The 16,635-nt window shown below is 32.9% G+C and overlaps 3 protein-coding genes across 3 annotated transcripts; 2 read left to right on the top strand and 1 right to left on the bottom strand.

Moving 5' to 3' along the window:
* Positions 1–4,582: 4,582 nt before the first annotated feature.
* Positions 4,583–7,762, top strand: LOC139431039 (uncharacterized). Its single transcript, XM_071198605.1, has 2 exons — positions 4,583–7,104; positions 7,163–7,762. The coding sequence occupies exons 1-2, from the start codon at positions 7,020–7,022 to the stop codon at positions 7,744–7,746; spliced, it is 669 nt and encodes a 222-aa protein (XP_071054706.1). The 5' UTR covers positions 4,583–7,019; the 3' UTR covers positions 7,747–7,762.
* A 1,531-nt stretch (positions 7,763–9,293) lies between these two features.
* On the bottom strand, positions 9,294–10,523 carry LOC139431192 (uncharacterized). Its single transcript, XM_071198829.1, has one exon. The coding sequence runs from the start codon at positions 10,521–10,523 to the stop codon at positions 9,294–9,296; it is 1,230 nt and encodes a 409-aa protein (XP_071054930.1).
* A 2,217-nt stretch (positions 10,524–12,740) lies between these two features.
* Positions 12,741–15,129, top strand: LOC139431191 (putative leucine-rich repeat-containing protein DDB_G0290503). The gene is made up of 3 exons (XM_071198828.1): positions 12,741–13,329; positions 13,447–14,466; positions 14,597–15,129. The coding sequence occupies exons 1-3, from the start codon at positions 12,741–12,743 to the stop codon at positions 15,127–15,129; spliced, it is 2,142 nt and encodes a 713-aa protein (XP_071054929.1).
* Positions 15,130–16,635: the final 1,506 nt, after the last annotated feature.

Here is a 16,635-nt window from a genome sequence, read left to right as displayed (position 1 = left end):
GAGATAAAAAACAAAATGTGCCCAAAACGTGATATTATGACGCTATACGCCGTTCTGAGCCATGTTTGAACTTTCTATCACTTTTGGTTCCGATAATTCTGTCGACCATATATGTGATATTCAGGGGCCAAATGTCATATTGGAGCATGTTGGAGATAAAAAACAAAATGTGCCCAAAACGTGATATTATGACGTTATACGCCGTTCTGAGCCATGTTTGAACTTTCTATCACTTTTGGTTCCGATAATTCTGTTGACCATATTTGTGTTATTCAGGCGTCAAATGACATGTTGGAGCATGTTGGAGATAAAAAACAAAATGTGCCCAAAACGTGATATTATGACGTTATACGCCGTTCTGAGTCATGTTTGAACTTTCTATCACTTTTGGTTCCGATAATTCTGTTGACCATATTTGTGTTATTCACGCGTCAAATGACATGTTGGAGCATGTTGGAGATAAAAAACAAAATGTGCCCAAAACGTGATATTATGACGTTATACGCCGTTCTGAGCCATGTTTGAACTTTCTATCACTTTTGGTTCCGATAATTCTGCTGACCATATTTGTGATATTCAGGAGCCAAATGTCATATTGGAGCATGTTGGAGATAAAAAACAAAATGTGCGCAAAACGTGATATTATGACGTTATAAGCCGTTCTGAGCCATGTTTGAACTTTCTATCACTTTTGGTTCCGATAATTCTGCCGACCATATTTGTGATATTCAGGCGCCAAATGACATGTTGGAGCATGTTGGAGATAAAAAACAAAATGTGCCCAAAACGTGATATTATGACGTTATACGCCGTTCTGAGCCATGTTTGAACTTTCTATCACTTTTGGTTCCGATAATTCTGCTGACCCTATTTGTGATATTCAGGAGCCAAATGTCATATTGGAGCATGTTGGAGATAAAAAACAAAATGTGCCCAAAACGTGATATTATGACGTTATACGCCGTTCTGAGCCATGTTTGAACTTTCTATCACTTTTGGTTCCGATAACTCTGCTGACCATATTTGTGATATGCAGGCGCCAAATGACATGTTGGAGCATGTTGAAGATAAAAAACAAATTGTGCCCAAATCGTGATATTATGACAGTAGGTATAAAACAAGGCTATCGCTGACGTCAGAGGTAGCCGTAGTCAAGGACACCCTTCCCCCTCCACTACAGCTAGGTAGCTGAACTACACGCACGTCATCGACGCCGCCGCCGTCGCCGCCGCCGCCGCCGTACCGACGCCGCAGGCGCGCGGGTTCGCGGTGCCGGATGGGCTGGTGCCGCGCGGAACGGTTTGGGCGGGTGCGGGGCGGTTGGTTGCCATACTAAATTTTTTGTTTATATAAATATAAACAACTGACGTCGTTGACCGCAAAGATTGTGTTATTGCATAATAAGGAACTGTTGCGGTTACGCCAATGATAATAATAATCTACAAAGAATTTCCGATCGTTTGTTCGGATGCGACGTCATTAAACGAGTAAGTGAGAACCCAAAATTCATTGGAGAGTAATTGCGCATGCTTGAACAAGGAGAAGGATTTTTGTTTGCAGGATATTCATTAAATAAAGAAAGAAAGAATTAGTTTTAATTAATATAATATATTGATAAAATGAAAAACAAATTACGAGTTAAAATACATATTCTCATTATTTTTAAAATGTCCCCATGGTCGCGTAACTATGGAGGAATCGGGGGATATGTAGCGCTTATCATCATTACTGTTTAATGCAATTTTATTCACATTCATAGAATATAATTTATGATTTTTAGTTCGAATTGTATTAAAATTAGTTAATTTTACTTTATCATTAAAAAGTACATCTACAAAATCATTAAAAGTCAAAGTATTCTAAGCAACTTTACCAATACCTTTCACCTTAGGTGCTATTTCCTTATCGTTAATTTTTAACATATACACTTTAGGTCTTAAAGCTATAAATTCGGTTAAAATCTTCCCTTTACATTCATCTTTAAATTTTCCTGGAATTTTTTTGTTTGTTAACGGAATTTTCCAAATATTATCAGCTACTAAGTCGGAAGTATCAAATAACTCTACATTTTCTCGAATAGCATCATAGATAGAATAATTTGGAAGTTTACATTTGAATTTATAAATTAAGGAATCTGTATCCATATACAAAAGTTGAATGTGAAATGCATTATCTAGACAACGTTTAACAAAATCATAATGGAAGGAATACATTAGCGTTTTAGATAATTCCAAAACTGTAAACCCTATGTAAATAGGCTTATTAAAAACGATTTCAGTTTTTTCAAGTTCTATTGATACAATATTTTCACTAAATATTTTTAAACATTTAAATTCAGGGCGTGCGATGTATTTTCGAGTACTGTTCCAATTGTTACAAATAATAATTTTTCTTTTTTTTCTATCGTTTTCCATAGTTTTCCCAAAATGAGCATTAATAATTAATTTAAAAAAGCTTTTATCAAATTCATTATTCGCCTTCATTCGTAAGTCGGTATTTAAATCAATAAATTTTTTTAACCATGGAGATTGTTTGAATTTTAAAATACGATGTATTTTACCTAGTTTAATACCTAAATTTACTGCTTGTTTTAAATTTATGTAATGAATGATGTAAGAAGTTTTATTATAAAGAGTGCAAAGTAGTTTCAAAACCGAGGAATTCGGAGGTTTCATATGTTCAGATAGTAGCGGAAAGTCACTATAGAAGTCATGCAATTCTCTGGGTACAATTAAATCTGCTTCTACGATATAGCCATAATCAGAATCGTTGGAGACATTTAACACATCAAAATTCATATCGCTTACCCAGCTAAATTCATTAATCGGTATATATTGACTCTGTGCCCAGCCGTACAAATTAGTTGCATCCCAATACATTAAATATGTATGAAAGGGATCTCCATCGTAACTATTAGGAACGTAAGGGTTGTTTGCTTTTGCATATCGATGAATAGATTGAGTGATGCCTCCTCTAATTCCCTTTTCTATAAATAAAATCATATCTATATCTTGAAGCAGTTCTAATTGTACATGAGTATATTTCAAAGAAGCAGCCCAACTTAAACCTGGAGCGGTATAAAACGCAGCGGCATCTAATCCATAATGAGTCATTGTTAAATTCCTAAAATTTTCGAATACATCCGATAGAAGAAGAACATCCGTTTTTAAATATATGTCTGAATAATCACCTAATGTTTCACAATTGAATGAATTCCAAACGTTGATTGCATGTGAATAGTTATCGTCAGATATGCTCTCCTTTGTGAGTAATGAAAAGAAATGTTGTTTTTCAGGCAAGCAAGTTTCTTTAAATTTATCGAAATGATCAATATAATCATAAGGATAAATACCTTTGCGTGTAATTAACTTGAATAGATCGGGATTAGGAAAATGAAATTTGCTATGAATTAATTGCTCCGGTTTGAGATTGGATACAAGCTCATTTAATGAGGCTGCCATAAATCTATAACTATCTAGAAATATAAATTTAATTTGATTGATTTTAACCGATAAAGAAATGTATGTCTCATGATTGATCGGAATAATGCTGACATCATACTTTTCAACAAGATCTAAAACGAAGAGATGTATATCGTAACCGCTAAAATTATGAAAAAAAATCGGTATACTATAATCCAGTTTAATTTGTAAGTTACAGTTCATACAAAGCGGAGAAATGAAATTTCCTGTGAAATGATCATAATGTCGAACTTTAGGATTTGCAACGGAAAATTCGCAATGGCATACAGGACAGTTATATGTGGAATGATATATGGATATTTCAGTTGGAGTCAGTTTCTTTATGATATTTGTAGTACTAGCTTTTAAAATTAAATGAAGTTCTCGGCTAAGTTGCTCTAATTGATCTATAAACCATGTTTGAGGATTTTTTCCTCGATACAATTTAAAGCTATTGTAGCTATTATTATATGAACAAACGATATTAAATGCTACACTGCAAGCTTCATGTAATTGATAATTCAACGTATATGATTTTGTATCTGTATTAGGACAACCATCAATTTTTTTGAGTAATGATTCAAAATCTGCGTATATTACGAATGGCTTTCTGATTAGTGCCTTAAAATTTTGAAATTGTAAAATACGTTTCTCAGGGAGAGTAATCTTGACAGCTTTATGATTCATACAATTTAAGGAATGTTTTTCCAATAGAATTTGTTTATTAAAATGATTAAGACAACGATCACATATATATAGTTTAGTCTTATCTTTAGTAATTTTTTTATATAATAGAGCAGATAAATCATGTATTAAACAATAATGATGTAAGCTGTTACTTTCTAGAATTAATAAATTAAAATGATTTTCTTTTACCTGTTTTGTATGAAAATAGGGGCCTATTAAATCTAGTTCATCATTGAATCCAAAAACGTTAACAGAAATTGTTGGATTTAGTTTTTCGAACTTAGAAATATCTGTTAATGTAATCGGAAATTCAATTCCGTTTACATTAAACATTTTTTCGATATTAAAATTCGAATAAGAATTCATTTCGCATGAATACATTTTATACAAACCCGCCAGTATACAATATATGAAGCATAGATTATCATTATTACGTATATTGAGAATGACGCCTTTTTTCCGTGTTGATAATTTCGGAGGTAGTGGAATATAGGTTCCTGCTAGTAACGGAGAATATTTATTGATACATACCAATAAATAGTTAATTGAAACGAATGACCATCCGGAATTGCGTTCAGCGAACTCCCCGATCTAAATAATTACAAAAAAGAAATAAATAAAAAATAAATAGATGAATGTTTAGAAATGTAAAAAGTACTTGCCTGATTACATATATCCTCATTAAAACCCTTCAATATAGTAGTAATGGAAGAAGACTGCAATACTACAGCGTTGGATGTATTAAAATATTTAACATCTTCTTCTCCGCTTGTAGGAATGATGAAATTAGCGGAAAGTTCTAAGTTCATCTTTATCCCGGACATTTCACGTTTTAATACATTTTGCACTCTCGATTTTATAAGAAATATGCAATCATCTAAAAATGTTTTGGGCTCTTTGTGCACTAAATTGATGATAGCTCCAGTTCGAACACGAGATTGAAAAGCGGAAGTTATGTCTTGCCATCTAATCAGATCGCTGCGTTTCTTATGTAATCCTTTCCCATATTTAACCCCTTTCACTACTTTTAAACTATTTACAATTTTTAAGTGTATTTGTTGTAGATCGCATAAGATTGATTGATAATGCCTCTTAACCCCTATTCCTCCATTTTTAGTACGTAAAAGCTTAGTTAGTAATCGAATATTTCCTCTATTTAATTTTTGTAATCTTTTAAATTCATCCTCAGATCTACAGAGATTCAATAACTTTCTAGTTGTTTTAACAGTTTCAATTGTTACAATTTCCATTATGATCTAACTATATCTAGGTGTAAACTCTATTAATCTATTCTAATTTAAGCATCTAAATATACCTAATTTAAAAAAAAATTTTAAACTTTTATGAATTCAAATTCATGTAAAAGCATGTCTTTCCCTACAAATTTACGATTGACTAACGTCAAACCAATTTGGGGATGTTCCCCCGAATTAACCATCTCAACAAACTGATTGCTGACTTGATATAAATACCTTTCCGGAAGAAAGACAATGTTCTCGTTCAGCTCCACCAATAGAGTCGGATATTTTGCATTAAACAATTGCTTTAAAGTAACTATTGGATGTATTTCCCCAATCTTGAATTCCATACACGATATTTTTGGCTTCCTTTCGTAAACTGACACGTTAGCAGCTTTTAATTCTGCATCAAATATGTTATCTCTAGTTGAAGAGGAGCTTGAACTGCTGTCGGAGATAGCCAATTCTTTTTCGTCTTCCTTATCGCTTCCCGAAAGGGGATGCTTGGTTTTACACTTTTTAACTGTTTTAGTAGGAAAAGATGTAGGAACTACCGAAGTTTTTTTTTTAAAAATTTAGGCATCGTGAATAATATTTGTAATGTGAACTCGTGTAGTGATATTCGACAAATGATAAATCCTCTAGGCTGCAGCGTTTATATAGGAAATTATTTGGATTAGATAGTTCTAATTTAAAAAACCTCATTTTGCGATTCAAAATCCGTTGGACCGCACACGCAAAAAAAATTTGCTGGGATAATTGAATTAAAACGGAAGAGTGTGGCAAGAAAAAATGATAGCAACTATCAAAGATTTTGTAAACTTGCATGACACCGCAGAAGAGGAAGTTTCTATTGTTTAAAAAAAAATCCGTTGGACCGCATATAACAAAATTTTCTCGAATTAATTAGAAATTAATCTTTTTGTAAAATAGGAAATTTCTATCGTTTTAAAAATCTGTTGAACCGCACGGTTGTTGGAAAAAAACATTTTTCGTTTGTGTAATTATGTTAAAGCGGAAAACCGTGGCGAGGAAAAACGATTGCACCTATCTAAGATTTTGTAAACATGCAAGACACCACAAAAGTGGAAGTTTCAATCGTTTTTAAAAAAATCGTTGAACCACATACGTGATAGATACGTAAGAAATATTTTCCTCTTACGTAATGCCAGCAACTATCAAGGATTTTGTAAACCTACATGACACCGCAGAAGAGGAAATGTCTATCGTTTTGCTAAAAAAAAATATGTTGAACCACAGACGCGATGGTTGCAAATTTTCCTCATGCGGTGAAGAAAAAAATTATTTGAAAGAAAACCGTTGCACCTCAAATGATATGAACTTCATATAAATACGCCTGATCGTTTACCGTTTCTCATAGTTTGTTCTCTTACCGTATTGTGCTACTGTAACGATTCAAAATGCCAAAATATATTCTTTATATTAATGAACGTGATTATGGAGCAACGGAAATCGAAATTTTCGGTTCCGATTGCAAGGTGGTGGACGGTAAATAGTACACATGTAAATGTTTATTTATTTTTAAAATTTCATATGAGTTTATTATTGTTTTACTATTACTGTCTCATAATTAGATGCGAAATGCGATGTTAACTGGTGTGAGATCATAGAAATGGTACGGAGACGGGAGAAATCCCATCATCCTACGCAAAAACATGTTGGGGGTGTGAAGAAAGAAGTCGGCGATGGCTTTGAAAGTAATTAATTTATTCTTATTTAATTCCTACCTTTTTATTTATTTATTTTTTTTTGTAGTGGCTTGGGAGGAAAACGAGAACCTCAAGTCGCCCTCACCTCACTCGAAAGATGTAGCGAAAAAATCCAGCGATTCTTTTGAAAGTAAGTACTTAATTTTTTCTTTTTTAATTCTTATCTCTTTAATAAATTATATTTTCTGCTTTTTACTCATAGCAACTTGGCAGGAGAGTGATAGTCCCAGGTCACCCTCACCTCGCTCGAAAGGTGAGGTAATGGATGATGAGGAGCTCATCGCAATTAATGGTCATGATGAGGACTATGCGCGGGGCATATCGGATTTACAACAAGCATGGGAACATCCCCATCGATACGAAAGAGTGGCATCGCCTCCAACACTAATCCCGTTGGAAACACCTAGATCTACCCGACAAGCATGGGGACATTCCCATCGATATGAAAGAGTGGCACCCCCTCCAACACTAATCCCGTTGGAAACACCCAGATCTTCCCGCTGTTATGCCCCTAGAGGATTGGAAAAAGCCCCCCAAAAATCGTTATCGGAAAATAAGACGATGATCAATATTTTAGAAAAAATCGTTGATTTAAACGAAAAAATGTATAGAATTTTAGAGAAAAAATAAAAAAAGTTAATTTTTATTGTTTTTTATTATATTTACTTACATGTACACTTTAACATTTCTTCTTAGTTTAATTTATTCAAACCTAATTTTAAAAATTTTGAAATTAACTTTACATTTTCAATTGCGCAATTACTAAATGAATTATTATGATATACACAACTATTTTGCGATGTTGAAAGTAATGGACAATTTAAATTATCCTGTAAATTAATAATTACAGTTTTTGTCTCTGGTTGTAAATCCCGTAACACCGTTTCCTTTTGCGAACCCTTTACAAATATCACCTCCGCTTCACATGTATGCTCGAGCAGAATTTCTCTAAGTCGATTGTAGGCTACATATCCATAGTCATAGTTTAAATGATGTAAGTTGTTTTGTTCCCAAGCAATCTGTCGTCGTTCGCGTTTATTAAGCTTTTCATGAGCTACGTCCGCTTGAAAAAGGAAATGGGAAATCGAGTAACCATCACTTATAGCTAATTCTTTTACCCGAAACCCTGATAATAGAGTAAAGCCCTGCATATCAATGATTTTTATTGGATTTCGTGATGCCATAATTTTCAAACGATGTGAATGTTTTAGAATTGGAGATATCAATTTCTCTGTTTCTTTAATTCGCTTCAAAAATCTTGCTCTATCTCTGGCTGCTTGTTCCCAGCTAGGAATCTCGATATCAACTAATTCGATTTCATGAACGGTTACACTTCGACAAAACTTGACCTTCCTACTCATTTCCCTCCTTCTCTTAAAATTATTGAATTACATGTATTTAATTTAGATTTTAGCCTTCTTGTTTCTTGTTCGCATGAAGAACAGTGCCAACTACATTCAGGGCTAATTGTAGATATCGCATTCGCTGCAACCTGAAGTTGCGGTTTAGGCAACACTTCTTGTTCACACTTACTAGCCCACATAGATATTTCCAACCGTAAACCTGAATTTTGAGCCATACAATTTGCCAAATCTTGTCTTATTTCAATAATTTCCTGCAACTTTTCATCGAGCGCTTCTTTTAATGTTGCTATTTTCTGAATTGAATCCAAATTTTTTACATTCTCACGACATTCTTCTAAATCTGTAAGATCTCTATGAGCCATTAACGATAATCTTACATATCTCGCATCCAGGTCCTTATTCCATAATTTACAATCTTTTAAATCATTCATGCAGTTCACGCTTTCATTAGCTTCCGTTTTATGAGATATTACAGTTGCAGAAGGTTTTAAATCTGTTAGCGTTGTTTTGTAGGGTTTTAAAGTTAATGGAAATATTGTCGTTATCGGTGTTTCCGTAGGCTTTAAAGTTATTGAAGTTAATGAATTATTCTCATCGATGTTGACAGGATTTTTTTTCTTTTTTTTTACCGTTTTTAAATTAAGCATTTCACTGGAAAATGGTGCTACTTCCAGTTGAATCTGACTGTTGCGGTTTCGAACATTATGAGTAAGCGAACTAGATCCATTTTTAAAGTAAGTTAGATTAAAATGTTCAGCGTGAATGTAGCACCAGTAGCAGCAGATACATAATAAAAATTTAATAATCATTTTTCTAAATAATTTTTTGTACTAAACCTGTTAACGGTCTATACTGTATGATAGTATCATGAATTATGAGACAGAACGCAGAAATATTATCATTAAATGCAACATCGCTCTCCAAATCTAGTTTAATATCAACTGTAGAGGATTTTATACTTTCCAGTTGTTTGGAGCAATCTATAACGAAAAGCGGTATATCATGAAATTGATTAAAATCCAGTAGTGGTTCTCCAATTTTATTTCCCCCACAATAGCTTTTTCTGAAGCTTGTATACATATTGTAGGCGTTTCCATAACGTTTTTGAATCATGGATAAATTCAAATTATCGTATGGATAATGAGAAGAGTTTAGGTGTAATTTAATATTATTCATGTTGGCATGCTGAAAATCGGATGAATCAAAAGTAGCATCGTCTTTTGTTTTAGATTGAAATGCAATTATAACATATCGAGGTCTTTCCAAGCTAGTACTCGATTTTACAGACCAAATATCTTTCTTTGTAGGACGTAGAGAAGGTAATTCAAACAATTCCCATTTTCGGAACGGTAACAATATAGGCATATCCTTATTAAGAGCATTTAATAATTGTAAACGATGTTTATCATTTACAGTTATATGTCGTATTCTCCAATCGACATTGGTGAGGTATATTTTCATTTCTTTCGTACTATTTTTTAAACTATTTTTATAGCAATTATCATCATTTCGAGCTCTTAATAATACTAGCTCCTGTCTAGCATTAATAATGATTTTTTTATAATCTTCAGCAAATCCTAAGATAAAGTTTAAAGGTATGCAAGCAGTGAAATGAGGAGTAATAAACGTTGGTTGTTTATTTTGCGGTTTAGGAATCCATCCTGCTGATTGCAGCGCTTTACTTTCATTATCGCTATAGGAAATGTATCCCTTTATCGTTGATGTAATTCCGGGTTTTATGTTTCTATCTATTTCAACACCATTTATCTCGTATCGTATTTCATCGAATAGAAATAAAAAAGCATTGTTAACTAGTTGAACATCTCCAGTTCCTCCAACAGCAGGCGTTTCTTCTATTTTCCCCTGAATAAAAATATAGCTAGCGTGGGGATATGTGTATATATCTTGATGGTTTATTGGTATTCTAATTTCATCACTCGCATTGAATGATTGTATGCGAGGTAGATATGTATGATATTCTTCACTCGATAAACTATCATCAAATATTGCTGCATCGTACACATTTAAAATTTCGGCACTCATTTTTGGGCTTTAATTTTAAATCCAAGCGATTTTAAAAACAATTTATTTTCGTTGGTTAAACGTTGATGTTGTTTGGTAGACAACCCGGCACCAATTATAGTTCCACGATGTTTTATCACGTTTTTATATCCGCAAGATGATGAATTGAATACTAATCCCATTTTCTTTTTTATAAAATTCGCTTCAATTCAAGTCTAACAACTATTTCCTCACCGCGAAAATTCACAGGTTTACCGTTTTGATCGATAATAGACAAGGTTATGTTGCTGATCGTTCTACGACTGCTTATAGGTAAATAAACAATGTTTTTTGGTTCTATATTTATAGCATAACCTGGAGCAACTTGAGGTGAAAATTCGAACAAGGTGTGCGATCTCTCGTTATCGTAAAAAGCACTCGTTATGAAATTGCACTCGAGGCGTATACTTGATTCTCTGATTATTTGTATTGGTTGATCAGACTCGCTCATTACTCCCGGTTTTATTATTTTACTGCTAAAGCCCAACATTGATCCAATGCTATCTGATTTAGTAAAATCTATTTCCGTTTTAGAAATAATTACACACTTCAACGTATTATGGTTCGGTTTAATGCTAATAAAAGGATCTTCATCCGTATCCTGTTTATTAGTCTTTTTAAGTAATTGTTCTCGCACGTAATCATTTATGTTTTTTATTTCATATGAACCTGTAGGTATTTCGATAAATTCTCCTTTACCTCCATAGTATATTTTATTACATCCCGTCTCGATATTTGGAATACTATTGTACGTAAATAGACCTATCAAGCCTAATGCGTACTCCGATGTTTCCTCCAATTCTAGAGGAGGATAATAATCGGCTGAAAGGATATTCTTCCTGCCTTGCAACGTGAATGTACAAGACATGACTAATGATCATTCATCACGGTCTTATTTTAAATGTACTTTCTCTAAAAAATCTAAACATAAATGTCCACAGTTGACTGCATTAAATTTTTGATATCTCTTATGATTATAAAATAGTTTTGTATTGGGTCCAAAGTAATTTAGAAGTTCTTTAGGAGGCGTTAGGTTACCAAAACTATCAAAATATTGCACTAAATTATTATTCTTATAATATGCAACCCAATGCGTGCCAGATCCTTGAATTGAATCTAAATTAACTACTGCACATTCCTTTTTAAGCGGTTTTTTAGGTAATGTATGACGCATGTACACTCCTCTAAAATTAGGTATGTTTTCTCGCCCATAACGCATAATAATATCATCCGTTAAGGGCGTCTGCGAGAGTTTTTTGATTTTTTGTTTCCTAAAAATAAACCCAATCCTTTGCGATATGGTTTTAGAAAAAGACCTTGACCGGATTTTTGTTTTCCGATTGCTATCGCTTCCATTTCCTTGTTATGCCGTCGGTCTTCGATAAATTTTTCTTTAGCTGCTCTCACATCTTTTACTGCTTTGACGACATTGCTTACACCGGATGCGAGTGCACCGGCGGCCGACAAACCAGCAAATAAAGGTACGAGAAATGGTAGAAAACCTCCTGATTTACTAGCGATACCACTACCATTGACGGAGGGAATTGCTATAATACGAGGTGTGCGGATCTTTTTCTTACCACCAACATTTTTTACCGTCTTTTTTGCTATACCCAATGCATATTTCGCATACTTATTTAAATTTTCATTAGACAAATTTTTCGATTTTAATTTAATTTTGATTGGTTTCAATACGTTTGAATTAAAAGCAACAGAGCCTCCATTTTTATGTAGCCCTCTCCTTCTTCGTTTATACTCCTTCATACCTAATCCTAATTTCCTTTTCGTTTTCATACCGCTAGTTACAAGCCAAGCGCTTATTTTTTCTCCAACACTTGAATTTTTATCTAGTACCCTATTCCACGCTTTCTCTTCTAATATCTTATCGGCTTCGTGTCGTGTATGTAAATCTTTATTCTGCGAATAGGCGATATCGTGTTTTTTGCAAGCTTTATCAAGAGAATTAATTCCGGGATCTCCACGAGTTAATCGCTTGGCGAGTTTTGTACCGGGACCGCAATACTGATAACCCGGAATGTGTAATTCTATTGGTAATTTGTTTATAAAGGAATTAAATACACCTCCTCCCTCGATGTCTCTAGTCATTATACTAACATGAAGAACACCGTAATACGCATATATAAATTTCATTTTCTCTTATTCTGCAACTAGTGACTAAGCTCATGTAGCCATATAAAGATGCGCCTTATAAAAGTAAAAAACCAAATTGAAGTACACGACATCGATGATCGAGTAGTAGTAAAAAATTCGTTGTTAGCTAGACGTCACGGAGAACAGTTACCGAACACTATACGAGCGATAATAGCAGGACCTAGTAATTGTGGAAAAACTAATGTAATGCTATCCCTTCTTTTCGATCCTAATGGTTTAAAGTTTGAAAATGTATACGTTTATTCAAAATCGCTATATCAACCAAAGTATAAGTTTTTGGAACATATTTTAAATGCAGTGAAAGGCGTAAGATACTTTCCCTATAAAGAGAATGATGAAGTAATTGAACCGAATAAGGCGTTACCTAATTCAGTCTTTATTTTCGATGATGTTTCCCTTAGCAACCAGAAAATAATTCAACAGTTCTATTCCATGGGGAGACATAACTCTGTTGATAGTTTTTATTTAGCTCAATCGTATTCCAAGGTACCTAAACAATTAATTCGAGATAATGTTAATTTAATGATTTTATTTAAACAAGACGCCTGCAATCTTAAACATGTATTCCTTAATCACGTTGATCCGGATATGAGATTTGAAGATTTTCATTCCATGTGTAATCTATGCTGGAAAAATAAATAAGGATTTCTCGTTATCGATAAAGATAGAGATATAAAAGACGGACGCTATAAATTCAAATTCGATGAGTATATATTGTTATAAATAAAAATAGCTCGTGTAGTCATGGAAAAACCTACGAAACGGCTACATCCTAAAAGGACATTAAAAACAAAAAAATCTGATAAATTGAATTCAGATATAATTCATCTCAGCGATGCTATTCGGCGTAAATATTTAGCCATTAAAGTTGGTAAAGAAGGACAAGAAAAAGAATTAGAACGTATCAATAAACCAATAGTTAAACCTCTGGATACGTTAATTGAAACGCTTAAAAAACATCCTAAAACGGAGCAAACTGAAACGAAGGACGTTAAGCCGCTACCACTTAAAACAGAACCGTTGAATCAAAATAAAACTCAACCGACAATTTCACCTCTTCAAGCGAGCGATGAAATATTCACGTACGAACCCGAATATTTCTTATCTTCAACAGATGAAAGAAAACAAGAGGAGCCAATGAAAATATCGCATGAATCAACGAATGAATATCTTGAACAATATCATGAACTACCTAGAAAGTATATACATGGTTTATTAACAGGGAAGGAAGACTTTCATGATCCAACATTTGGTATTGTACATGATCCGGTCGTTGAGTCATGGAGCATTGGAAATAGTAATCTTACGTTTGATGCTAATGGCGATATAATTATTGATACCACTAAAAAGAAATACAAAGGAACTGCTGGTCTATATGAATTGCTGTTTAAAAAAATTCCTATGGAGTATAGCGAAAATGATATGAATAAATACCAAGAGATATTGAATGATACAAATGCTCATAAACGTAATAATGATCCTAATGAGCAAATAAAGGGTAACAAATCATTTAAATATAGAAACATTATAAAGCGGATGATTGATAGTCAAGGAGGAGACAGCACGCCTCGCACTTCTCGTAAAAGAACTAAGTCGACGGCAACAGCAATCAGTTCACGTATTGGATTCGGACATAGCTCCTCATCTTTAAATTTAATAGCTGGAGATACTAGACCCTATCAATACGTATATTTTGATGATATAAATGAACTTGTAGATAGACTGCGATTATTAGTTAGTTCTCAACAAGCTGGTAATACATCTCATAATAACGAAATTGTATCTATAATAGAAGAACTAAAAGAAGCAAACATCATTTATTGAAATGGATAAATTCGGAAACTTTCATGAAAACACTATACAAATTGTATATCACAATGTAGGATTTCATATGGGTATTACGAACGATGGAGATGTAAACGGAGAAAACAAACGTATATGTAATGTATCCAATCCTCTTAACGAGAATGATGTTGCAACAAAAGATTATGTTGATAAACTTGCTCGAAAAGTAAATTATCGTCTTAAAAGCGAGATTTCCCGTTGCAATAACGTATTTCGTATATACGATAATGGTTTTCGTGATTTAAATAAAGCTACTGATTTTCTCAATGAAGAAATTGTGAAAATAAATGAGTTAACAGAAAAACATAATCAATTAAAATTAGATATGGGAAAGACTATTTCGAATCTAACGAATACATTGAAGCAGAATTTGAAAGATAGCGAAATCTCTATTCAAGAATATATAAAAGATAAACAGGATGATAAAATGCTTGATGTTATTTCGAAAATATCAGACGTAGCCTATGAACTTAAAAATATTTCAAATACAACCAATGAATTAAAATTACGCATGGAAAAATCTTTTTCACTCATAGCTACCGAACTTAATTTAATAATTTATATTAATTGAAATATAACCTAATCGAATAAAAAAGGCTGCTTATTTAACAAAATTATCATTATATTAAGTACTTTTATTGTATTAACATGAATGAGATCGACATAAGAAAGCAAATAATCGAAGAGTTACATAAACCATCCAGGAAACGTTTTCTAAGACGACGAACAATTGTTAAAGGATTAGACATGGATTGACATGTCAGCACATGCTAAGAGCAATAAGAACCATAAATATATATTGATTGTTGTTGATTGTTTTTCAAAATATCTCTGGACTAGAGCTTTAAAGACTAAGACAGGTAAAGATGTGCGAATAGCATTAAGCAGCATTTTTTCTGAAGATAAAAGGATTCCGAAAAATTTTCAAACTGATGCAGGAAAAGAATTCTATAATGTAGAACTAAAAAAATTGCTTGATAAACATAACATAAACCATTATTCCACATTTACCACCATGAAAGCAGCAATGGCTGAACGAGTCATTAGAACGCTCAAAGAAAAATTACAGAAAACGTTTCTGTATAGGGGCAACCAAGTTTGGATTAATATACTTCAAGACGTGACTAAGCACTACAACAATACAAAGCATCGAACCATAGGTCTAGCTCCTTCTAAAGTTAACAGGGAAAACGTAGATCGAGTGTTAAATAGCGCATATACTCAACTAAAGATTGCTGGGGTGGGGAAATTTATTGTAGGTCAGGTGGTTCGTATTAGTAAACATAAATCTTTATTTGAAAAAGGGTATACAGCTAATTGGAGTATGGAATTATTTAAAATAAGAAAAGTTCAAATGACAAATCCTCCTACTTATCTGCTTAATGATATGGAAAATAATCCCATTTTGGGTGCTTTTTATGAACATGAACTTCAAGCTACTAATTTCAAGGACGTGTATCTTATTGAACGAATACTTAAACGATCGAAAAATAAAGCCTACGTTAAATGGTTAGGGTTTCCTTCTTCACATAATAGCTGGATTAATAAAAATGATGTTGTGTAATTAAATCGAAAACAATAAAATAAAATATGATAATTTTCATCAAGTTCTTTATTTATCCTACTTTTTATACACAGCTTAATATTATCACACCAAATTGTATACAACTTTCATAAATATTATTAAATAAAAGTATGCAACTATATGTAATTCCTATTAATATTATTATTGAAGCAAATATAACTATCGCAATATTATTATAACATATTGAAATTAAATCTATATCGTATAATACCGAAATCCATTTACTGGTTATAATACTATTATCTTCCAAAGTGAATTTGGCTTTAAATGTAATAATGGATTCACGCGAACAATTTGGTATAATAGAAAATACATCTTCCTCCATCATCTGCTTCATGGGTAACCACTTTATATCTAGATCTTTTCTTGTGTAATCCGGATCGAAACTAATTGATACCTCTTTTGTAGTTTGAGGTGCTTTGATGAGTAGTGTACTTTGCATTACTGTGTAAAATATGGTGAAATTCATTATTCTTCTCGCGACAACGTTCA

The sequence above is a fragment of the Onthophagus taurus genome, chromosome 8 (assembly GCF_036711975.1).
Source record: "Onthophagus taurus isolate NC chromosome 8, IU_Otau_3.0, whole genome shotgun sequence".
Classification (NCBI taxonomy): Eukaryota; Metazoa; Arthropoda; class Insecta; order Coleoptera; family Scarabaeidae; genus Onthophagus; species Onthophagus taurus.
Note: the sequence above shows the minus strand (reverse complement) of the source record. Positions and strands in the feature narration are given on the sequence as shown.